This window comes from Spodoptera frugiperda, chromosome 15, assembly GCF_023101765.2.
Source record: "Spodoptera frugiperda isolate SF20-4 chromosome 15, AGI-APGP_CSIRO_Sfru_2.0, whole genome shotgun sequence".
In the NCBI taxonomy this organism is placed as follows: domain Eukaryota; kingdom Metazoa; phylum Arthropoda; class Insecta; order Lepidoptera; family Noctuidae; genus Spodoptera; species Spodoptera frugiperda.
In genome coordinates, this window is record NC_064226.1 from 3,992,155 (window position 1) to 4,018,243 (window position 26,089).

At 36.3% G+C, this 26,089-nt stretch overlaps 1 protein-coding gene and 1 long non-coding RNA gene across 4 annotated transcripts; both read left to right on the plus strand.

Moving 5' to 3' along the window:
* Window positions 1-147: 147 nt before the first annotated feature.
* On the plus strand, window positions 148-24,847 carry LOC118272280 (prolyl endopeptidase). Of its 3 annotated transcripts, none has more exons than XM_035588685.2 (16): window positions 148-316; window positions 11,566-11,670; window positions 16,538-16,761; window positions 17,917-18,104; window positions 18,283-18,365; window positions 18,907-19,049; window positions 20,017-20,176; window positions 20,622-20,741; window positions 20,998-21,078; window positions 21,546-21,731; window positions 22,286-22,399; window positions 22,830-22,978; window positions 23,239-23,451; window positions 23,648-23,787; window positions 24,085-24,269; window positions 24,600-24,847. In XM_035588685.2, the coding sequence occupies exons 1-16, from the start codon at window positions 173-175 to the stop codon at window positions 24,663-24,665; spliced, it is 2,301 nt and encodes a 766-aa protein (XP_035444578.1). In that variant the 5' UTR covers window positions 148-172; the 3' UTR covers window positions 24,666-24,847. The 3 variants fall into 3 exon arrangements, with proteins under 3 accessions (XP_035444578.1, XP_035444583.2, XP_035444584.1); XM_035588690.2 differs by lacking the exon at window positions 148-316 and adding an exon at window positions 1,025-1,139; XM_035588691.2 differs by lacking the exon at window positions 148-316 and adding an exon at window positions 2,986-3,140.
* LOC126911511 (uncharacterized) lies at window positions 4,685-6,537 on the plus strand. Its single transcript, XR_007706029.1, has 2 exons — window positions 4,685-5,284; window positions 6,507-6,537. It is a non-coding gene; the product is annotated as an uncharacterized LOC126911511 (long non-coding RNA).
* Window positions 24,848-26,089: the final 1,242 nt, after the last annotated feature.

The window sequence follows — 26,089 nt, forward strand, 5'->3', positions numbered from 1 at the left end:
TGCACATAATGTCAGTAAACGATCAATCAAACAAGGATTGGCGACAAAAAAAGTCTAATAAGAATTTACAAGAATTTTATAATAAGAACTTCAAAAAATCTACCAATTTTTTTAATTTTGACATTGACATCATTTTTAACAAAAATTTTAAGCTGGCAAGACAGCCGTAACAATGTCAAATTGCATGGCGGTGCGTCGCTTTTTTGCTAATCATTGCCGTATTACTACCAAAATACCCGTATTTACGCCGAAACAACAAAAAATACTCACTCGTGCTCATACTACAACAAATTTTGTTACCAGCCAAAGAATATTGGTAAGTTATAGTATTGTTTACATTGCTAACTTTAATACAATATGCGGCAGATTTTTACGATAAGAATTTGAATTTGAACTCATTGTCCTACTTATTTAGTGTGCCAGTTTCCCGCTACAATATTAAAATTTGATTATTTGTGTCAGCATTAAAAAGATAAGTTTGATATAAGACAAAATAACCTTAAAGTTGTTTGAGAAAAATTGTCAGTCACTTTGTAAGTGTAATTTACTAATTTCCGATAAGTGGCATATCCGTTAGATTGTGCGACTTATTGTCGACCTTATTTCTACATCGATAAATCTCGTTTGCGCTGTCGGAGTGGGACAGTCGCTTAACTTCGCTATTGTCCCCTATTGGAAGTGTTGTTTGATTCTCATACAAGTACATTGGATGTTGATTTCTAATAAGACATTGTGTCTGCCTGTTTATGGGTCTGTTTGGATGTTTAATGAACAACCTTGTTCTATTTGTGTCAATGTATTCTAACAAACAAGTACTAAATTATCAGTTCATGACTTTTAGAAACAAGACCTACAAATGTTTATATAAATTACCCCGAAAAAACTGATTATTTTTTAAAACCAATAAGTCCAGTACATACAATGTGATTTTAGTACAAGTTTGTAACTGGGAATAAATTATTAATTACAGCTACAAGTAAGAAATAGTTGACCTTATGGGGGTAGATACAAATTTTATAACACTACACATCATTGTCTTTGCACAATCATTCTTTCTCTACACTCACGCATCATTACAAACTTGCATGCTGGTTGGGAGTCCTTCACATCTGTCCTATTTGATGGAGATGACATATAAGGTTAGTATAAACACCTTTATGAAAATTCCCAATTCAAGTTTTCTGTTTAAGAAATGTCATAAACCTATTAGATTTGCACCCTAACATTGTTTTAACCAGCAAATCTTATTTCATTCTACCATTAAGTTTATTTATCTATCTTCTAATGTAGAGTTTGTTCGAATATTAAGTTGAGCGCTATGTCAACAAGTCGCTATACTATCTACATACAAAAGCTATCTTTATAGTTCTATATCTAGTATCGTGACTATAACAATAGGACATATTGTCATCCTCCATGCCAGATAACAATACTCATACCGTTTCCTTTGTACAGTCTAAAAATAATTTTCTGCAAACTTGATTCATTTTTCGATTTTATCCAACTGCCTTATGTTGGTTGCTGGTTCTTATAGTCAGCTTGTGGTCAATGACTAATATATTTTTATTAGTATTAGTAAATATATGAATTGGTTAATCTTTTTTTAAATCTATTTCCAAGTAGCACACTTACGTTTATTTCTTAAAAAAATATAGAAATGTTATTATAAGTAGTTAGTAAGTTTTCTATTCACAATAAAAGATGGAAGGTGTAAAAAGAAAATAAGTATGTAATTGTTAAAGAAAAAGAAAATCCATTATTTAAACCAGTTTTAGTTTCATTTATCAAAGTTCTTAGTAAGCGTGGTGACAGATAAGCTAGTTACTTTGTCTTGGAATGTGTTGTGTTTAAGTCTTATACAATCAAAGAGGGGATACTCAATTATAGCAAACTACTAGAAATATTTAATCCTGAGGATCATATCATCAGCCTATATGTGGCCACTGCTGATCAAAACGCTTTTCACATGAAGAAGGTTTGAGCATTAATCACCATGTTTGCTCAATGTGGATTGCCGATTTCAAACATATAATTAGAAATTATAAGCCTAGGTTTCATCACGATGTTTTTCCTTCACCGTTTTTCAGTGGTGTCTAAATAATATTAGAAGCTACATATAACTCGGAAAACGTCACATTGGTACTTGCCATTGGTAAGTTTCGAACCCACACTCTAATGCGGAAGAAGCAGGCCACCACGACATGCCATCGTGAGGATAATTTTACTAAATACAGATTTCTGTTACTAAAATATTACACAACATTTAATCAAAGTCAAGTCAAAATTATTTATTTCAAATACACCGAAGGCCCTTTTGAATATTAAAGCAATATTTTAATATAAATAAAAAAAATATTTCTGCAATATGACGCCAAGCGTTTTTATCATGACTGTTATTGAAGACGTACACGAAAAACCGCAGAAATGTAAATAGAATTTCAGTATTCGTACAAAAAATTACAACACTAGCTGTTGTCCAACGGCTTCGCCCGCGTATAAGAAATGTTGTGCAGAAAATACGAGACAAAAATTAAAAAATAAGCATGTTATTCCTCAAAACATAATAAACCTTTCCAATAGAGAATGAGCTTGTGTCGGTAGAGGGCGCCTCAGATGGACATATTATATTGACCAGATAGGCTTATACCTCTTAAAGAAGGGCCAAATTATAGGTACTCTAAACGACTAAAATAAAAAGACTGCTGATGCGGCGAAAGAAGTATTTAAGATTCATAGCAATTGGCGTCCCATTGTCTCTGTCTACCCCTATGGGAGAAAGGCATAAGATTATGTATGTAAGCTTTTTAATGATAAAACAAATTTTCAAATCAATCCGATAGTTTCGCAGCCTCTTCAATGCATAAACAGACAATCAAGTTCTTCTTTATTACTAGTAACGATTTATTTTTAAACCCTACCTACGCTATGCTATCAAACATTTGTCTGTGTGTATCACGTCTATCTCCAATGTGTACGGAGTCTTGCAGTTATCTCCTATTTACCCCAGTTATCATTCGGTCGTGCTCAACTCGCAATACATTATCGAATAATAACGAACACCCAGTGTAGCATAGTGCACGTACAAATTTAATTATATCAGCAACTTTCACCGATTTCGTAACGAAATATAACAGACACACGTAAGTTCAACTGTAATTAGATTTATATTAGATTTTAGACTTTAAATAGGTTTTGTTAGTGTCTAAAATAGAATAGTTCCAGTTAGATGTAACCGATGTATTGATGCACGATATTCACATCTGTAGGAACTATCAATTTACCTACCTTACCTAAAATAAAACTACATTTGAATCGACCTTTAGGATATTTGGCAATAACCAAGTTTAAATTGTTGTTTCCTCCACCTATACTATATTATATTTAATCTTATAGTTATAATCATGTTTTAAAATGATTCTCTGGCAAATCTCACTTCGTTACCTATACTTTGCTTTATCCTAAAAATATCTGCTTCTTTTCACCTTTCGGCTACAGAAATCAGAAAAACCATGTCTAACCTTTTTATAAACTCATACTTGCATGTAAATATAAACAAGCAGCCCACCCCAGCTTCGCCGGCTCCTATTTTCCGATGTTTCTAGTGAATAATGTGATTATTTTCTTTTGGACAAACTTTATCCTAATAAAATGATTATGACCAAGCAAAAAATTACACAAATTGGTCAAATAGTTCGGGAGTTATAAGCGAACATACATTTCGGTGATTCAGCTTTATTGATAGTTCCTACGTAATATGTATAACTACGACGCTGTACTACTAATCTACAGCGAAACGTATTTTTCTCAGGAATTTAACAAGACTGCACCGGCCAGTCGGGATGTGGTGGGCGTAATCGGGCCCATGATCTTAAACTGAGCTCTTTGTTAATAAAACCCGATTAATTTAACACGTAATTGCGTGCGATAACTAACTTACAACAGCTACGAATACTACGATAAGAGTATGTGTGCGTGTCGAATTCTGATAGACATGCTTAGAATTACGAGAAAAAACTGAACAGATTGTGTTAGCAATGAGGTCCAAGTCCAAGATATTGCAGTAAATACCTGAATAGACTACTAGGTTTTGACTTTGTACGTGTTTTATACACGTTTTTCGGTTCCTGTTTGCTAGTGTTCCCTATGGAGCCTACATGAAAAGTTTCATCGTTCTAGGACCAATAGTTTCACATAGGTACACCAGGGTAGATGACTAATTTTTATTTTAATGTCCATCCTGTCCATTTTAGAGCTAGTTCAGACACGACGGGAACCGCGCGATTTCAGAATCGCATGGAAATCGCGCGGGTCTTATTTGTATGAGTTATTAAGTAATCGTTCAGACATAACCGCGCTGTTCCCGCACCGTTACCGCGCGGTTTCCGCGCTGTTCCCGCATGTCTGAACTAGCCCTTACGACGTTAACGTTAGACACGTTTTTTTTTTTGGAAACAAGTACTTTCGACGATATATTGATTTGAAATATCGCGTGACGTCACTTTTGTGTACGTTTTATACTCAATAGTGAACTTATTAGCTCCCATCCTATTCTTTGATTCGTTTTATAATTCTTTTCTGTTTCTGTTATATCTATACATATAATAAAATCGTAGAAAAGTGCTGTCTGTACATTGAAAATAAAAATAAAAAAAATAGCAGGGGTTATTGTTATGTCGATGTCGAACCCATAAATGTAATTAACTTTTTTTTGTCTGTTTGTCTGTTTGTCTGTTTGTCTGTTTGTCTGTTCGTCTGTGCGCGCTAATCTCAGAAACGGCTGATCCGAGTTGGATGCGGTTTTCACGAATATATTGTGGGATGCTTAAATTTACATTTAGTGTTTGTTTCATGTCAATCGGTTCATAAATAAAAAAGTTATGTCAAATTAAAGAATCACGTCGAACATTCTATGCTTATACCATTAATCTCCGCAACTATTTGACGGATTTGGTTGAAATTTGGTACAGATATAGTTTAGAACCTTAGAAAGGACATAGATATATTTTTATTTCAAAAATCAAAAAATAAAAATAAGAAATAAATTATTTATAAATAATTCTATGTCGATCGTTACACGACTTCGGTTCATGTTATTGTTTTAATTTATCGAAAAAAGTAAATAAATAGTAAAAAGGTATGAAAAAAATAATATCAATATAATAAAACATTTAGTACAAAGAAAATGCTCTAACGGAGTATAGATAATTCTATGTCGATCGTTACACGACTTCGGTTCATGTTATTGTTTTAATTCATCGAAAAAAAGTAAATAAATAGTAAAAAGGTATGAAAAAATAATATCTATATATATATAATTAAACTTTTAGTACAAAGAAAATGCCCGAACGGAGTATAAATAAATAATCCAAGTTGTCTTTATCCTCGATAGATCGAAATAGATCGCGCTATGGTTTCGTTACATTCATTTGGTTGGGTATCGGCCGAGCGCTTCGGTACTATCGTAGAAAAAGTGTATTATCAGTCGTATGATCATTTGTCTGTAGTGGTCCTGCTGTTTCGTATATTCTAAATTGGTTTCGTTGTATTTGTCAATTAATAAGTTTATTTGTTGGGTTTTCCTGGTTTTTTGGTTAAACTATTTAACGTAGGTTTAGTTTGATATCGATTATTAGTAGTTACTGTAGTTAGTTTTTTCAATAAAATTGTAAGTCTATTTTTTTTTAATTAGATTAGATTTAAGTCGTTTCTTTTAAATTATTTAGTTTAAGCTTGGTTATTATAGCATAGAGGATAGGTTGTAATATAGTTTCTTTTTTAATTGTTATAAATTCGTAATTCGTAGCTTTCTTTAGTTTTAAGTTAGTTTAAGTCCGTTTTTAAACTATTTTTTCAATGACCTAAGTGAGTATCAGTGGCGTAGCGTGAGTGTCGGCCGCCCGGGGCGGAAGACAATTTTGCCGCCCCTTATTTAGGTATTTTAATTTAATGTATACTACACATTACATACATCTATATCTATACATATAATAAAATCGTAGAAAAGTGCTGTCTGTACATTGAAAATAAAAATAAAAAAAATAGCAGGGGTTATTGTTATGTCGATGTCGAACCCAAAAATGTAATTAACTTTTTTTTTGTCTGTTTGTCTGTTTGTCTGTTCGTCTGTGCGCGCTAATCTCAGAAACGGCTGATCCGAGTTGGATGCGGTTTTCACGAATATATTGTGGGATGCTTAAATTTACATTTAGTGTTTGTTTCATGTCAATCGGTTCATAAATAAAAAAGTTATGTCAAATTAAAGAATCACGTCGAACATTCTATGCTTATACCATTAATCTCCGCAACTATTTGACGGATTTGGTTGAAATTTGGTACAGATATAGTTTAGAACCTTAGAAAGGACATAGATATATTTTTATTTCAAAAATCAAAAAATAAAAATAAGAAATAAATTATTTATAAATAATTCTATGTCGATCGTTACACGACTTCGGTTCATGTTATTGTTTTAATTTATCGAAAAAAAGTAAATAAATAGTAAAAAGGTATGAAAAAAATAATATCAATATAATAAAACATTTAGTACAAAGAAAATGCTCTAACGGAGTATAGATAATTCTATGTCAATCGTTACACGACTTCGGTTCATGTTATTGTTTTAATTCATCGAAAAAAAGTAAATAAATAGTAAAAAGGTATGAAAAAAATAATATCAATATAATTAAACTTTTAGTACAAAGAAAATGCCCGAACGGAGTATAAATAAATAATCCAAGTTGTCTTTATCCTCGATAGATGGCGTTGGGATCGAAATAGATCGCGCTATGGTTTCGTTACATTCATTTGGTTGGGTATCGGCCGAGCGCTTCGGTACTATCGTAGAAAAAGTGTATTATCAGTCGTATGATTATTTGTCTGTAGTGGTCCTGCTGTTTCGTATAATCTAAATAAATTGGTTTCGTTGTATTTGTAAATTGTTAAGTTTATTTGTTGGGTTTTCCTGTTTTTTTGGTTAAACTATTTAACGTAGGTTTAGTTTGATATCGATTATTAGTAGTTACTGTAGTTAGTTTTTTTAATATAATTGTAAGTCTAATTTTTTTTTTAATTAGATTAGATTTAAGTCGTTTCTTTTAAATTATTTAGTTTAAGCTTGGTTATTATAGCATAGAGGATAGGTTGTAATATAGTTTCTTTTTTAATTGTTATAAATTCGTAATTCGTAGCTTTCTTTAGTTTTAAGTTAGTTTAAGTCCGTTTTTAAACTATTTTTTCAATGCCCTAAGTGAGTATACATCTATTAATTCAAACGCAGAGCTCATTATGTTGATTTTTGAAGAGTTCCCTGGAATATCTTCCACATCTCATTTTTGAAGAGATCCCGCGAGATCGGGAACTATGTGGTTAAAACCAAAAATTTGCCGGAAGTCACTATTCCACGCGAACGAAGTCGCGGGCAAAAGCTAGTTCATAATAAAGAACTTTTCGGCGAGAACAGTCATGAATCAGAGCACTCCCCGTGGTATAGGCGATATAATGTACAACGAAGCTACATCTCTACGCATTGCCAAAGTGTCAAGTCGGTTTTAAATTTCCTGCCACTCAACAATCCGATTCGCACGCCGCTGAACGCGGTCCAGAGGATGAACCTGGTACTGGACCACAGATGAGACTAGTATTCCATATGGGGCCGAACCTGCGCCTTATATAGAAGCAGGCGATGGGCTGGAGTGAAATACTGCCTTGATCTGTTGAGCACACCAAGCTTTTTCGAGGATAATTTAGCCTTATCCTCTAGATGGCCACGGATATGGACGTCGCTCGAAATGTTGATGCCAAGTATCCCAATTCTAATACCGGGCTAAACACGCCGACCAGTGTCTTAGTAGGGTTAAACTGGAAAAAATTAAGTTCACCCCAATCGGAGATTCTCCGCAAAGAAGTCTCGATTTCAGATACAAGTATGTTTCGGTTCTCGATGACGTTTTCCCGAGAAATGTTAGTGCAGCCGGTATAATGCCCGGTTTACATTATTCCAGTCCAGCGATCCAGTCCAGTACTGGATTGCTTACTGGACTGGATCTGTTACGTCTACATTATTCCAGTTATTTAGAAGCCGTTGAAGTGTGAACACTACAGTGACAATGATTTCAAGAATAGATCAGTTTCGAAAATGTTTTAAACGTGCTCAATCACTCTTGCTACAAGAAGTTATTAATGAGGTTGATAAGGAACTAAAAAAAAGGAACGGATTTGGGTGAGAAATTGGATCAGCGAAAGAGATCAAAAAGGAGGGTCAGTAATGCTTTTGCAACAACTGAAGGTAGAAGATCCCAATGAATATAGACTGGCACTGAGAATGACAGCAGAAAACTTTGAAGAACTGTTATCATTAGTTTCTATTAATATCCAGCGTAAGAATACGTTGTTCTACCCGCAAAAATAAAATTAGAAGTCACTCTTTCTTTTTTATCTACTGGAGATAGTTACAGAAGCCTCAGTCGTATGTTTTGATTGCCAAAACTTCTGATAACTTCTTCACCATTGTTAAATCCTTTTTCTTCGCAAAAAAAGTCCGCAAAAACAACCAACACGTGTGTACTTCGTCAGCACTGGAATGGCACTGGATTGGCCGTCTACATTATTCCAGTTGCACTGGATTGATCGCACTGGACCGAAAAGTAGACCGCGAATCCAGTTACTGGACTGGAATGCTTACTGGATTCAGTTCATTCCAGTGCCGGTTTACATTTTTCCAGTAAGCAATCCAGTACTGGACTGGATCGCTGGACTGGAATAATGTAAACCGGGCATAATAGGCATCACCTGAACTGTCATCCGCATAACAATGAATGCTGCTGATTTGCAACATATCATTGATATGGAGGAGGAACAAGGTAGGTGATAGCACGCAACCTTGAGGGACACCTGCGTTTACAGACAGAGAGTCGGAGCATTAACCGTCGACAACGACCTTAATGCTTCTGTCTGCAAGGAAGCAGTAGACCCATTCGCACAATTTCTCGGGAAGACCATAGGAAGAAAGCTTCGAAAGAAGCGCTTTATGCCAAACCCGGTCGAAGGCTTTCGCCACGTCCAAGCTAACTACCAACGCTTCCCCCTTAGATTCGATCGCCTGTGCCCAACGGTGTGTCAGGTAAACCAGAAGATCCCCAGCCCATCGACCTTTATGAAAACCGTATTGCTGGTCACTGAGTAGCTGGTGATCCTCTAGGTACCGCAAGAGCGGGCAGTTAATAATGGATTCCATTATTTTCGAGAAGAGGGAGTTATGGCTATCGGTCTGTTCGACGGACTTGTTCTATCGCCTTTTTAGGGTTCCGTAGCCAAATGGCAAAAAACGGAACCCTTATAGATTCGTCATGTCTGTCTGTCTGTCTGTCCGTCCGTCCGTCCGTATGTCGTTGGGCCTACATAGTTGAAACTTTGAGGGTTGATGTATTTCGGTAACCGCTATTCGAATTTTGAATAAAAATTAATAAATTTAAAAATTAAAAGGGGGCACTCCATACATGGACGGATTAAAAAAAAATTTCAGCTATCATATCCATAATGGGTGTCTATGGATAGGTCTTTAAAAAAGACATTAAGGTTCTTAAAACCATCTTTCGTCAAAATTAACCGTTTGAAAGTTAGACGCTACTAAAGTGGAAAAATGAGTGTCCCCCCCCCCTCTAACTTTTAAAATAAGAGAAGGAGAAAACAAAAATAAATATATGCTGTAGATTTCAATCGAAACTAACAACGAAAATTGGTTTGAACCAAATATCATTATTAGTTTTTTAAAAAATAAAATATTTTCAAAAACCGCAAATATAACTTTGTCGTTGATACAAACACTATGTAAAACCAAGTTATTTTACAACTTTTATATTATGTCATCTACTTGCTGTTACGGAATCCTATATGGGCGAGTCTGACTCGCACTTGGCCGGTTTTTGTTTAGGGATCGGATGGACCAAGGCCGTCTTCCATAATTTCGGGACTACGCCTAAAGAGTAAGCTCATTTTATTCGGTCCAAATTTGTACAGTCGACTCTATCTAAAGGTTCCCTCTCGGGGCAGGACCACTCGTTAAAGGTTCCATCCCCACTATCACTACTTTCTCCGATCTCTAGTTGCGAAAAAAATATAAAATGGTTGAAATATTTACAAAATATTTTTATTATTTATTGTTTAAAATTTGCCGCCCCCTAAAAAGTGCCGCCCGGGGCGGGCCGCCCCTGCCGCCCCCACTACGCTACGCCACTGGTGAGTATACATCTATTAAAATCAAACGCAGAGCTCATTATGTTGATTTTTGAAGAGTTCCCTGGAATATCTTCCACATCTCATTTTTGAAGAGATCCCGCGAGATCGGGAACTATGTGGTTAAAACCAAAAATTTGCCGGAAGTCACTATTCCACGCGAACGAAGTCGCGGGCAAAAGCTAGTAATACAATAAAATATAAAAAATACGTGTCTAATATTTTTTCATTACCTAACTGACGGACTAAACAGATTTTTAATTTTTAAACCCCGTCATCATCCCTATTGTTGACAGTCAAACTCGACACCGTAATTGGCCGATACGAATAAACCAACCAATCAGAGCGCCGAACGCGGACTCGTTTCCATCTCGCTAAACGTAAAACAAACTCGTACTAAGCCCTTTAAGCACGTGTGTGCACTGTTAACTGTAACTTAGCTACGTTATTTATTCCTTGACATTTGTTATGAAGACATATTTAATATCCTGAATGTGATTTTTTCAAAATCTCAAACTCTTATTCGATATCAGAACTAAAGTTTGTACAAGCTTATTATTAATATATCAGATCCTAGTTGGAATAAACTAACGGTAAAGAGAAATACAGTTGGTTGAAAAGGGCTCGTTTGGCAACTTCAGCTATTCCTATTTTTGTTTCCAAACAACATTACTGTAATCCGGTTTAAGGAGCAAGGACAACCTCAGCTTGAATATGCATAAGCCCGTAGTGTTTCGCAGTGGTATTGTAGCGGGCTTCATTTAAAATTTTCGCAGAGTATACCTAATTCCAAATATTTTATGCTTCTCTTAAGACACAACAAAAAATTGGTTGAGAATCTTAACAAGATTAGTCGGTTTTTCCGAATATAACAGTATAAAATTCATTAGAAGTTTTTTACCCAATTACTTAAGTGATCTTTTTATTTTTTCGTTTAATAATCAATTTATTATCACGCCGTTTTATCACGTCATCGATCGGTGTTAATTAAACGGCGTCTTTGAGTATGTATTCTTCTCAAACAAACCTGTTTGGTGGCTAAGAAAAAACTTAGCTGGTTGCTAACAACCAGAAAAAAAATATAACAAATTCACTCACGTCAGTATTTGATAGAAAATAACAAGAAATGTCTTTGAAGAATAGTGAAGTATTTTCGGAGTGTCGCCAGAAAGACGATAAAAGCTACAACACGGTTGGTTGGCTCCGATGGTGTTACCATATAAGTCGTTGGTTTCCCCGAAGGCGGCCAGTCTTTACCGAGTGTTAGAGCGCGCAAGGTTCGCCATGCGTGTTTTTGAATATGCGTGTGTTGTGTCAGTGTGTGCGTTGTTGCAGTGCGCGCGCGCATCCACTTCAGCCCCGGAGAAAACAATAATGGCCTTCCCGTACCCGGAGGCGAGGAGGGATGAGAGCGTCATCGATGACTACCACGGCACTAAGGTACTGTATTATATTCTAAACATTTACACCATTTATATACTCATCCTTGAATTATAAACAATTAAACAATCAATATTTATCTCAAGAGTTACAATTACAATTACCGTACTTCTACACATCCCAATTGCATGCAATTATGTGTCCTATACGCTGGCAATAAGGCATGTATGTAAGTAAACAATGTTGTAAACAACTGGTATAGGTACAGTTTGATTAGCGCATTAATTGTCGTAATAGACGACAACAAGCTGTGATGCGATGGTACTAAATTGTTATGAGGGATACGACGTACGCCTGAGCTGTACTTACTGTTAATAAACTATAATTTAATCCACTAATGATCTTGTAGTAACATTCCTCTTCTATGTTGATGTGATATAACTAATATTTACTCAATTATAATGATAAAAAACAAAGTAAATTTTATATAAATAACATGAAAAGTCGTGAGGGAACTGCTTCAAAAGCTCGTTCCGCCGGCCTATTATCATAAATACGTGTTTACGTATCGAGTATCTGGAGGCACGTAATTTCCATATAAATCGATCGGCCCGCTAGCTAAGGACAGTGCACTGCATCAACCAAAAAAGTAATACATAATAACATTTTTTTAAACTAATTTCACGGTCAAATGCTCTCGTTATGATCTTATTTTTGTTGTACGTGTCATATTCATGTTGATTGGTTTTCTAACAAGGTATATAATGTACATAAATACATAAGTATTATAGTTATTGCCTCTCTAATGAAGTGTTTCGTCAGTCCAAGTGTCCAAGTACCTAGTTTTGCAAATGCAAATATATTTGACTTCTAATTTTTTGTTTATATAACATTAGTGTCCTTGATATTATAATATTTGACCGTCAATATTAACACTAATTTCTGCCAATTCACACTAAACCTAAAAATTCCTTCCTCATGGAAGGCTCCTCGTGAATCACTTTGTCTACTAATGTCAGTCATATGAACATGTGTTCAGTCGTTTTCGAATTGGATAAATATAAATTAAATATACTGAAACTAGAAGACTTAACTTTATTTTAAAGTAAACAGGACACCGAAAAAACATGTTGCGTTTTCTTGCTAACTTAATAATGTAGGTACCATATTAATCAAATCAGATAATAGATCCTCACAGACTAACAATTAAGTGTAACCTTTAGCTCGGTATCCGAATTTATGATTGCTAATTGCTATAACTTAGATCCGGGATCAATGTTCTAAGTCAATCAGAGGATTTATTCCAAGAACAATTCCATACCAAGTTTTTTACTTAATTACTAACTGTTTGTGTGGAATAAACAGACAGAACTATTAGTTTGATTGCATACAAAAAACGACGATTGATTCGCCATTTCACGTTTAAATAATAGGTATGTAAATGGGTAATATAAAATCTCAGCTATAAAATGTTGGTGACGAAATGTTTTGGCTGTAATAGGTTTTGATTATATTATTTGATGTGTTTTGGTGTATAACATTCTCTGTATATTTTCATTATTACTCTTGCGGTATGTCCCGGCTTCGCACGGATGTAACTTCCATTTTCCCGGTGAATTTTCTTAAATAAGATTGTCTTCCAAAAATTATAAACAACTGGCTGACCTGGCAAAATTTGTACCGCCTTAAACATTTTGTTCTCACCTTTAAACCTTCCTTGAATTTATTTGTAAGACAAATTTCAAGACCCAAATTGGTCTAGCCGTTCTCGAGTTTTAGCGAGACTAACGAACAGAAATTGATTTTTATATATTATAGAGATTAAAAATAATTGGATACCTACTCCTCTCTTCTCAAATTATACAAAAATAAAATTGTGTTTGTTTAAAAACAGGAATGGCATGTGCGGGAAAAGGGAAGTACTTTCTCAATATCAACAGGATTCCCCTTACACATAGATGGCAAACAGCTTAACTTAGAGGTCAATTAATAGGGTTATCAAAAGAATAGCAGAAACCAGTCGTTGATATCTTCAAAAAATAATAAAATAACCGCACGAAAATAATCACGGAAATCTATTTCGCGTTGCAGCATTTTATGGCTAAAACAGCTATGCTATTAACTCTCAAAAGTTCAAAAAACTGAATATAGACAAACCCGTTTCGAAAAACGGTTTGCGCGAACCTAATGTAATCAGAAACACGGTGTCTGCAATTTTAGCTTTCAATTTATGGTCTCTAGAAACGAAGATAACTGTCGAGATAAAAAAAAGAATATGTTAAAAGTTAAAACCTCCTTCGTGTGTTATCTCGAAATAAATGTACGTGTGGCCAGTGTTATTAATGTCCAACCTTTTTTAAGTCACGATCGAATCGCGAGTCGTTTGGAGTCTCTTTTTTGCTTGGTATCCTGATGTGAGCAAGCCATGTATGAGTGATTCTGCGGTCTGAACAATGACCCTACGTCATCAGATTGTTGTAGGCATTGTTTTTGACGTCAATCACGAATAGTGATTTATTGACCGTGCCGCCACGCTTCATAGAATGCCTACTAAAAGTGTGTAGGGTAATCAAATGAATTCTGTATTACGACAAAGATTTTTGTATTATTGTCATCATGATTGTGGTGCCTACTGAGGTAAACTCACCAACACCAGTTTATTTTCTGAACCACTAAATCGAAAAATTCTTCTAATTTGCATTCAGAGTTAAAATGAGCAATTAATTAATCTACCTTTAAACAGTTCATGTCAAATTAGCTGATAACCTAACATAATTTATTTTTTCGTATTATCTTATTGCAAAATTACTTCGGCATCTTTGCCATTAAAACGGCGTCTTGACAGCCCTAACTGTGAATAAGTTTACCTTGTATTAAATATTCTCGCAGCATATCGCAAACCTTTATAGAACCTTGCATAGGGTAAATCTTAAAGGTCTGTTTTTTTAATCGATATTCTGCTCACAATGCAATAGGCTCATGGTCTATGAGACAAATCACAACTACTTGATATAATTTTCCTTGATGTTCGGTATTCAAAAATGAATGATGAATATTTGGACAAGCATTCAGCCCGAAGCTTCAAAACCAAAAAAATTGACACGTATTATACCTTCCTCAAGAATCATATTTTCTGTTAGGAAAAACCTTACAAATATCTGTCTAGGATTTTTCGAATTTATCGGGTTCATACAGACATACGAAAGGGGAAGTCTCTGTATAATATGTAGAGGGATAAATAACGTACTTACTTACTAGTCATGCCTTTCTTTACCGAAACGTGCACTGCGGTCTGCGGTAAATGAGGAAAGGCTTAGTAATAAGTATGAGTGAGTGTATGAGGCTGTTTTTTTAAGGGGGGAAAATCATCTAATGTCTTCTCCCGCTTTGGGAGAGACGAGAGGGAGTGTCAGCCTCTTGCTGACTAAAAACCACCCCGTTCCTACTCCCGCTTTTCGAGCCGGAGCCCCGGTAAACCCGCTAGGTAGTCCGCAGCTCCGGATCAGAGGCTAGGACCTAGGATAATAATGGCTAAATGTGGAATGGAACATTTTTTACAAAACTACGTCAAAATGTTTATTAGCAAAGCCCGCATCTAAAGTTAGCGTTATGTAAGTACATAACAGACTGCATATAATTAACATAGTTTGCCGTTTCACAAACTAAGAATTGTCTTTTTTTGTTGTTAATACTAATTATAATTAGGTAGGTACCAAAAATCTTACCGGTTTGCATTTTTTTAATATTTATTTTTAAGATATTATTCATTTAAAAGGAAATAATTATTTTAAGACCATACAGTCGTAGGTTCCCCAAGACGAGAGAAGTAATTGGATGATTTTATCCCCCTTAAAAAAAGACTTAGAAACAGACCAGGAAAGTCATAAAGAATGATTGAACGTCTGCAGCAAAAAACTGTATAAAAACAATGATGCATTTATCTCAAAATTCCAATATATTTAATTAATAGTCTGAACTTATAAATAGAATTTTAATTAATATTCAACCTTCACATTTATGTCAAAATTAATATTTTAACACTAGTTTTCTATTTTTAATTTAACATACATTTGATATTCTTCTCACAGAATCAATGGTAGGTTTGCGTGAATGAAGTATTAAGTAAACAAGTATCCGTATGTCCGTATCGCAATTAATAATTAAAGCCACGTGTATTGATTGAATATAGCTATCGTATTGTATGTTTGTAAACAAGTACACTATGTTTCCTGTTACCGATAATTGGAGGTGCCACTGTAATACTCCGTAATTGAATAACGAACGTTTTTCAAACTAAAAGTTATGTCAACTATACTATTTAGGGTGACTGGTATAATTAGTGAACGATATTTAAACACGTGATTGTACTCATGATTACAAACAGCTTTCCCAAAGAAACTTTTTTGTATACTCTTTATTTATTTTTATTACAATACAAAACAACAAAATTTTGCGCGCGCACGAGTGTATTCGCGTAATCAACTTTTAGCAGCGAGACTAAACTTAAAAATAAAGCCAATAAGTATACTAAAAAGTTTCTTTGGGAATATATCATAAGAGAATATATCATAGTAGCTTCTGTCAGCTACTTACATTACTAGAGACTATTTTTTGAAGAATTGAGAAACTAATATTTTACTACAAAATTCCTTTCCACTGCGCGAAACAACAGCCCCATCTTCAGAAGCATCACAAACTTCTGGCCCATGTAAGTTGAAAGCCTTGCAGTTCTCAGCAAGTCGGAAAAACAAAGTCCACATTAGATCTCCTGATGAATAGCCCAGCAAGGAACAGGCTGCTAATTTTTACCCAGATCTGTTGAACCAATCCAACGTGATTCGTGACCAAACATCCACTCCAATTAACATGTATAATATTAGTATCGATATATTTTATCCAATCCTTAATTCTTATATTGTTTCCACAGATTGCAGACCCGTACCGCTGGTTAGAAGACCCGGACTCTGTTGAAACCAAAGAGTTTATAGATGCTGAGAACAGAATCACACGGCCATACCTAGACGCCTGCCCTGTCAAGGGAGACATCAACCAGAGACTAACTGAGCTCTGGAACTACCCTAAATACTCATGTCCCTTCAGAAGGGGGAATAGATACTTTTTCTTTAAAAATACTGGTTTACAAAATCAAAAGTAAGTTTATTTTCCTGTTATATTTTTTATTTAGAATAAAGTAATGTATATCTGGCAATGCATAATACTTATAAACGTTAACTAGTTCTGAAATAAGATTGGTTTAAGTCGATTAAAATTAAAGTGGGTAGGCAGAGGTGCACATTACATGTACACGCTCTTTTCACCATTTGTGTTATAAGTTCCATCCAATGGGTTTTGGCCTATTGTCATACACTGAGAATGAGAATTCCAGACTCTGTGCTACTACTGACAATTTTGAAACCGAAAAGAACCCAATTATATTTTGCCCGACCCAGGAATCAAACTCGAGACCCCTTGCCTTCAGTTCCACTTACAACCACTCGATCAACGAGGCTGTCAATTAAAATTTATTTTAAGATATTTTATTCTGAAAACATCACAGACTAAAATCAACCTTATAATCTGATAAAGTTACAGACTAAAGTTGTCTGCATAGCAATCTTATATGTACCTAAACAAACTGGATGCTTCGGCGGACGACCTTTTAGGTATTTCCTTGTAAAAATATCCTCGTGTTGAAGAACTTTCCTCAAAAGTTCATGTAAACATGACGTTCGTTGTTGTTGACGACATAAGACGAATGTCCTGTTTGTATACAGAGTTTCGTCGCAAAATAATATTATTATTATGATTGTATAATAGTCATTAAGTCGTCGTGAAAGTAAATCCGGTTATGCTTATCCTAGTGGATTTATTAGAAAGTCAGTCAGTCCGTCTCTAGACAATATTATTATAATATTAGTTATAGAATTTTTTATGAAGCAGGCTAGATATATATCCCTAAGTTTGAAGTTGCTCTCATTGTTTTTATTGTTTTTGGGATTCTGATCATTGCCTTGAACAGAAATTATTTTGAACGACTACTTATTAGGTTCTAAATCTACTCTGATTCTGAACCAATTTCTGCAGTTGTGTAACATTAATCCATGTGTGTATTAATTTCAGATAATATTAAAGAAAAGGTCTGTATAGGATATTTTGAAGCATTTTTTGTTTTTACTAAAGAAATAAGTCTGTATGGACAGAGATATTTTAAAGGATTATTTCCATTTTTATCATTAAATCCAACAGACACGTTAACTTTATCATTATTCTGACACAATTTGTAACTTGTTTCTCCTCTCGTTCCAGTGTCCTATACGTACAAGATAGCCTTGATGGCGAGCCCCGGGTGTTCCTCGACCCTAACACGTTGTCTGAAGACGGCACCATCGCACTCTCCGGCAGTCGGTTCACGGAGGATGGCAACACCTTCGCGTACGGACTGTCCGCTAGCGGCTCCGATTGGATCACTATACATCTCAAAGATGTTGCCACAGGTAAAAAAAAAATTTGAAATTGTGAAACTGAACTTCATGCTTTTAAAATCATCCCTTTGTTTCTTTCTGAAGATGTATTATGATACAAACATAATTCTACCATCCTATACATACTATACTCATACTAGACCAAATTAGTTGCACCAAAAGCTGTAACAATAATTTCTTTCGTCCACAGGTCGAGATTACGACGAAGTCTTAGAAAAAGTCAAATTTGCATCAATGTCTTGGACGAAGGACAATAAGGGACTGTTCTATTCCGTGAGTATATTCATACATACACACATACATACATAGATAGATCGTTAAAAATAAAAAAAAATATTTCCTTACCTTATGTATTCAGATCACGTGTGTAAAGCATAGAGAACACGTGTCTGTACGTCATTGAACGTGCCACTAATATTAATTTGGTTCTTTATTTCTTTTCCTTAGAAATTGAGGAAAATGTTGCTTTAATATGTTTTTTTTTTTTTTTTTTTGTATACTTTATAGCAACTGTTTCTGTTTATTTGATGATGGAACTAGATTGACAAGCATATAGTTTATAACTGTCGTGACGTAACTGTTTAGTCTAAAAATCTACATTTGTTTGTACCCGTTCAATACTTTTTGCATGGAAAAAATTAAAATCATAGTATGGTTTTTTAAATAAAATAATTTTTAAAATGCGAATTTTGTGAGAATGTACTATCTCTATATATCTCAATACCCTTTTCCCAATCAACTTCGCATTTATAATATAATTACAATAGTGGGATTAAATCGTAACTATTCGTAACTATCATGTTACATGTTACAGCGATACCCAGACCAGGCGGGCAAGACTGACGGCTCGGAGACTGAAGTGAACCGCGACCAGAAGCTGTGCTACCACCGACTCAACACGCCGCAAGCGCAGGACGTCATCGTCGTCGAGTTCCCTGAGGAACCTCTGTGGAGGATGTAAGTACACATTACATGTTTAAATAATAATATAATATAACGTTTATTTCGGATAGATGTCCATATTTAGTTAGTAGTACAAAATGTTAAAAAACTATGTTAGTAACATTTGGAAAAATGAAAATTGGAATAAACAAAATAAATTATGTTGCTTATATGCAGGCACAGTTATACAATTAATCCATTTTTTTTTAAGTAAATAATAAATGTCTTATTTACTTAGAAAAAAAAAAACGTATTTTCTTGTAAGTTATACACTAAAAGTTATATTTTTGTTCTTACTTTTGTATAAATTGCTTGATAGTAATAACAATGAACATGTTTTTTGTTCAAAAATTGTATTAAGCTTGTAGACGTTGTCAATTCTTTCTTCTTGTTCAAAGTGTAACAAATACATTCTTGTTGATCTACAGTGACACTCATACTCAAATCATGGGCGAAGACAGACGAGCGTAACTTTTTGTTTTTCAATTTTGTTCTTTTTTTCAGTAAATTGTAGTGTTTATGCAATAATTGTGTATTTTGTAGTGTGGTACCTAACACCGTTGGTTTTTGTTGCACTTTGAACAAACTACATGCACATAGTTATTTGGTAGGAACTATTGTATTTTGTATTTATAGTAGGCAAAGATAGTATTAGACAAGTTCAGTTATTTTTTAAATTAGGATGTTACTACTGTATCGATGTTCCTAGAAATTGGTTCTATATCTTTAGTATGAGTTTGCTTTACGTTTAAAGTAATCGAAACGAGAGCGCGTTCGACGCTCTGATTGGACAACTAGAATAAACCAACCAATCAGAGCATCGAACGCAAACTCATACTAAGAGCATACTTGTAATAGGATAGTACCATAGCCTATACTTTTTCGCATTAGAAATTAAGTACTAAATAGTATTGTAAATTGCCGGTATCTTAAATATGTCTATAAAATAAATAATTTACACAATATTACTTAATAACTCCAGCGGCGCGGAGGTGACGGACTGCGGCAAGTACCTGATCGTGTCGCCGGTGAAGGACTGCCGCGACAACTTGTTGTTCTACGCCGACCTCACCAAGCAACCTGAGCTCAACGGCAAGCTACACCTCACGCAGATCGTGCACAAGTTCGAAGCGGACTATGAGGTAATTTTCAATTTATTTCATTTCATATCTGTACGCTTAGTACGAGTTCGCTTTACGTTGAACGAAAGCAAAACGAGAGCGCGTTCGGCGCTTTGATTGGCCAGCGCAAATGAACCAACCAATCAGAGCGCCGAACGCGCTCTCATTTCGATCTCGTTAAACTTAAAACAGACTCGTACTAAGCCTTCTGATGGTAAGCAAACAGCGCCGTACATAGACACGTTCAACACTTGAGGAGTTAGAAGTATGTTGTTAGCCTTTGGGACGTGTTTTGGCCTCCGATAACCTCACTCACATTGTGAAACACGTCGTTTTCCTGTAAGGTCGTAGTATCACTACGTTCGAGCCGACTTATTCATACCAAAGCATGGCTCTCTTACGCAAATTAAACAGAGAATAATTGAATATGGAAACGTTTTCTAAAAATAATGTGTTCTAATTTCAGTACATCACAAACGAAGGTTCCGTGTGCATATTCCGCACAAACAAGAATGCTCCAAACTACAGGCTCATTAAGATCGACCTGCACAACCCCACCGAGAACAACTGGGAGACCCTCATACCTGTAAGTTAACTATTTATTATACAACTTTATATTCATAAGTGTAAATAATAAGACATCTTATACTCACTTGCATAAAGTTGAATTTACCTTAGAGAGACTCAACCTGTGAGTAGATAATGATGAAATCTTAATATCACTTATATACAGTTAAATCTAATTTAATTTAATTTTTGCTTACTAAACCAAAGCAAAATGTACTCTACAGTAGCATACATTAGTGTTCCTTTTTGCTTATACTATATGTGTTATGTTACAGGAACACCCCAGCGACGTGTTGGATTGGGCATCGGCTGTGGACAACGACAAGTTGGTCATTCACTACGTCAGAGATGTGAAGGTAGGTTAACGTGTATATAAGTGTCTTGTTCCTATTTAAAAAAGGAGGAGTATCAGTCGTGAATTCGATCTCAATTTTCTTTCTTAGTTTTGCGAGTCTTTATTTTAAACTTTATAATTCATTATTTCGGTCGGTATAAATATATCCTTTGGCTTTTTCGAACAATACACCTTAAAGGTTGACTACACGGTGGGCGCGGTGGCAAGGCAAGTAGCTGCCGTACAACGTGTCGCGGAGCAACTCTGTGTGATCCAGAATTTGTTGTTCCGGGTCTAAGTGTCATGTACATACACACGAAGTTGTATATTTGTAAACTACTACTACTATGACATAGAAGATAATCCTAGTTTGGGGCAACGTTTTTTTTAAAGAAAAAAAAAAAAAAGTAAATCTTATTACCTATGTATTCAAGTATAAATAAACTATAATAACAGCAGTTTTATCACAAAGTATTGTCCACATTGCAGAGTGTACTCCAATTACACGACATGAAGTCGGGCAAGTTGCTGCAGACGTTCCCCCTGGACGTGGGCTCCGTGGTCGGGTTCTCCGGCAAGAAGGAGCAGTCCGAGATCTTCTACCACTTCATGTCGTTCCTCTCGCCCGGAGTCATCTACCACGTCAACTTCACTAGCGAGCCCTACGTGCCTACGGTAAGGACTGTTATTTCTTTTTTTTAATTTGTATCTTCTAACTGCTGAACAACGACAACGATCCGTTTTGTCTAATCCGTCTCCGGTTGGATTCGGATTAGACAAAATATTATTGAATGTTCGAGTATTTAAGAGAAACAGTACCCTCAGTACAAGTTTGCATTACGTTGAATGAAAACGAACGAGAGCGCGTTTGGCGCTCTGTTTGGCCGTGTGAATGACCCAACCAATCAGAGCGCCTAAAGCTCTGGTTTCGATGTCGTTAAACGCAATAGAACCTCATACTAAGCCCTTAGAAACTGTTTACGTTGACATTGTTTACCTGGCATTTGTGGTGTTACTTAAAACACTGGATATTGTTATTGTATATAAGTAATTTAAGATTTAAAAGAAATTAGAAATCCCTATTTATAAGATCAATGCAACGCACCGCAACGTCACATGCCTTTTATCCCCGAAGGGGTAGGCTGAGGTGAACATTACAATCACTTTTGCTTACAATTATTAACGATAACTTACGAGACATTTCTAATTATTATTATGTTGTCTTACAGGTGTTCAGAGAGGTGAAGGTGAAAGGTTTCGACGCGTCGCAGTACGAAGCCAAGCAGATATTCTACAACAGCAAAGACGGCACTAAAGTTCCTATGTTCATCGTTTCTAAGAAGGTAAGGAATTCACTTCCATTCATGTACTTAAGTAACGAATAAAAGAGGAATAAATAGCCTAAACTTTCGAAATTGTGTGAAAGCAATTGAGTCGTCACGCCTTTTATCCTGGAAGGAGTAGGCAGAGGTGCACATTACGGCATGTAATGCCATTGTATAATGTACATCTACTTTTCAAAATTTTGCTAAAAGTCCCATGTAATAGGGGGTGAGCCTATTGCCTGGTTACAAATCCAGACTTCGTGCTACTACTGAGCAATTTTACGAATAACCGAAAAAATATGTAGTTCGTGTACATTAAATGCGATTGTTGTTAGTTGCTTAACTACTTTCAGTCATAATGTACTTTTATATTGTAAACTTTATTATTGTTTTATATTTATATAAATAGTCAGGATGTTGCAAAGTTTACAAATATTTTCCTCCCCAGGGTCTAGAACAAGACGGGTCCAACCCGGCCCTGATCTACGGCTACGGCGGCTTCAACATCAACATCCAGCCCAGCTTCAGCGTCACGCGACTGGTGTTCATGCAGCACTTCAACGGAGTCGTCGCCATACCCAACATCCGAGGAGGAGGGTGAGATACTCAATTATATTCTTGATCTACGAATAGAGAAAACAGTAGATATAAATTATCTTGTATATAAAGTTTAAAAATGTATCAACTCACCACCTAAACTTCCAACGAAAGAGGTCAATACAAATTATGAAACATTTCTCAGATTCTTGAGACAATTGATGTGACGATCCGATTGTTAGATTTCTTTCAAACATTCTTGTATTCAAGTTCTTTCTCCTTCGATTTTATTAAAGCGAATTTCATCTCCATATTCACAGAGAGTACGGAGAGAGATGGCACAACGCTGGTCGTCTGTTAAACAAGCAGAATGTGTTCGATGACTTCCAAGCGGCCGCGGAGTATCTCATCGAGGAGAAGTACACCAGGCCCTCACTCATCACTATACAGGGAGGGTCTAACGGAGGGCTGCTGGTGGCAGCCTGCATCAATCAGAGGCCTGACCTCTATGGCGCTGCCATCGTACAGGTCGGGTGAGTAACCTACATGTCTACATCTATGCCCATTTCCTCTAAGAAAGTCTAGTTTTATTATAATTGGTCGACATTTTAAATAACGCCTAAAGCATTACATTAGAAGACAAAATCAAGCTGTTTGTAGCATTATTCAGCGACCAAAAGATGTTTAACTTTAACAAAGTGCGGTAATTGTATGTCTGTTGTATTCCAGAGTGCTGGACATGCTGAGATTCCAGAAGTTCACAATAGGGCACGCGTGGGTGTCCGACTACGGCAGCTCGGATAACAAGACGCAGTTCGAATACTTGCTCAGATACTCGCCGCTACACAACATACAGACGCCTACTCGCGGTAAGATGCTTATACATATTTAAAGTTCTAGAAACTTGTTTCTGTTAAAATATGGTTCATTTTGGTAATTTCTTTTGTAACGGTTTTTACTTATTGAAAACATATTTGCTGAAATATCATATTACTTTAGTGACAGTCGTGATTTTTTCATTCTTGACTGTGGTGCTTGAGCTACAGAATACTAAAAAAAATATTCAAGGATCCACTACTCTACGCAGTGATATCTAACTATATAGCTATGTCAACCGAGACAAAGACGTTGATTATGAATTAAAAATAAACCATTTTCGTCCCCAGACATCCAGTACCCGGCGACACTGGTGCTGACGGCGGACCACGACGACCGCGTGGTGCCGCTGCACTCGCTGAAGTTCATCGCGGCGCTGCAGCACGCCGCGCGCGACACGCCGCAGGAACACCCGCTACTGGCCCGCGTCGACACCAAGGCCGGCCACGGAGGGGGGAAACCCACCGCTAAGATTGTAAGTATTGGCGGTCCTTTCCTTTAGCCTGCCTTTTAATGGGCGACGTAACAATAGTAAACTAAATTATAATTTTTGTAATTTATTCCTTTGGCGTGGTGTGTATTAATTAGAAATATCTAATTCCCCCACGGATAACTAATGTCACTAATAAATAATTCAATTGGTCACTGAAATTGTATGTTTGTAAACGCACCCGCGAAAAAAAACTAAAGTCATACACTCGTCATATAAAGTATTCTTGGTGAAAGCTTTCAGGCAAATACGTTAGGAATGTGGTCTTCCAAATTATGAAGAACGATTTGATGAAATGATTTTGTATTGTTTCAGATTGACGAGCACACCGACATCCTGTGCTTCATGAGCCAAGCGCTCGGACTTGAGTTCATCAAGTGAACCCACCTGCCATCCAGATAGTATTACACGAGATAAATAAAATATTATGTGAAGAACGCTAATAGTATTATGTAAATATAACAACAACCACAGTGTCTCGATGATTACCTCGGGGTCTTAGCTAAGACTGGTGATATTGTTACGCATTGCTACTATTTTTATTAATAAAACTTTTGTTTTTACTTTTGAATTTTCATTTTCTTTACACCTAACACCTACTCTATCAGACACCAAAGGAAATAACATGAAATATTTTGTGCATTTAAATCTAAAATATTTCAAATAATAGTGGTACTAGCAAAAAATTACCAAAGGATTGATATTAGAATTTGCCCCTGTAAGGCTAAGAACTCACGGAGCGATTTTCACCCGCGCCCGCCGCGGTTGCGGGCCCGCAGCTTCCGTAGAGTGCAGATATACATTTTTTTTTATTCGACAAAAACTAATGCTTGACTACAATCCCACCTGATGGTAAGTAGTGATGTAATCGATGATGGTGAGGCGCACTAGTTTCTTAAGAGCCTATTCACTCTAGACTTGAAGACACCCACATTGTAGTCCGATGGAAAAACCGCAGCAGGCAGATTGTTCCAGTCCCTCGATGTACGCGGAATAAACGACGAAGCAAAACGCTTAGTCCGAACCGTAGAAGTTTCGACAACGTAAGGATGGATACTCGCCGTGCGACGGCTTGTCCGATGAAAGAAATGGGATGGTGGAATTAGGTCGTGTAATTCCTGCGCACACTCTCCAAAAAGCAACCTGTAAAACACCGAAAGGCTGGACACTCTACGCCGGTGCTCAAGGCTTTGAAGGTTGGACTTAACCAAATCTGGATCACCAATTAGCCTTTTCGTACGCCTTTCCACCGAGTCCAAAGTTGTCAGGTGATAAATCTATTATATAAAAATAAGTCGGGTTTTCCTTCCTGACGCTATAACTCTAGAACGCACGAACCGATTTCCACGGTTTTGCATTCGTTGGAAAGGTCTCGGGCTCCGTCAGGTTTATAGCAAAGAAAATTCAGGAAATATTCAAGAGAAAAGCGGTGGCGAAACGGAGCACATTTCACAACGCGGTTTACGCCCGCAGTCTGCGCGTTTGTTTGCGGGTCCCGCTGCACCGGCGGGCAACTAGTAGAATCGCGCAGGCCGCGGTCACCCGCAGCACCGCCGGGTTGCGCCCGCGCTCTGCGGTCGATTGGCGGGTGATCGCAGTGGCGCAGAGGCGGCGGGCGGTGGGGTGGGGTACAGAAATCCAACCTTTTGGTTCTTTTATTTTTATTCTTCTGTGAAGTAAGTATAACGCAACAGTTCGTTTCTGATGTATGTCCATGGCGGTCTGGACTTGAACTGATCGTTAACTGCCCGTCAGTCTTGCGATCATCGACCGCCACGTTTGCGGGCGATAATCGCAACCGCGGC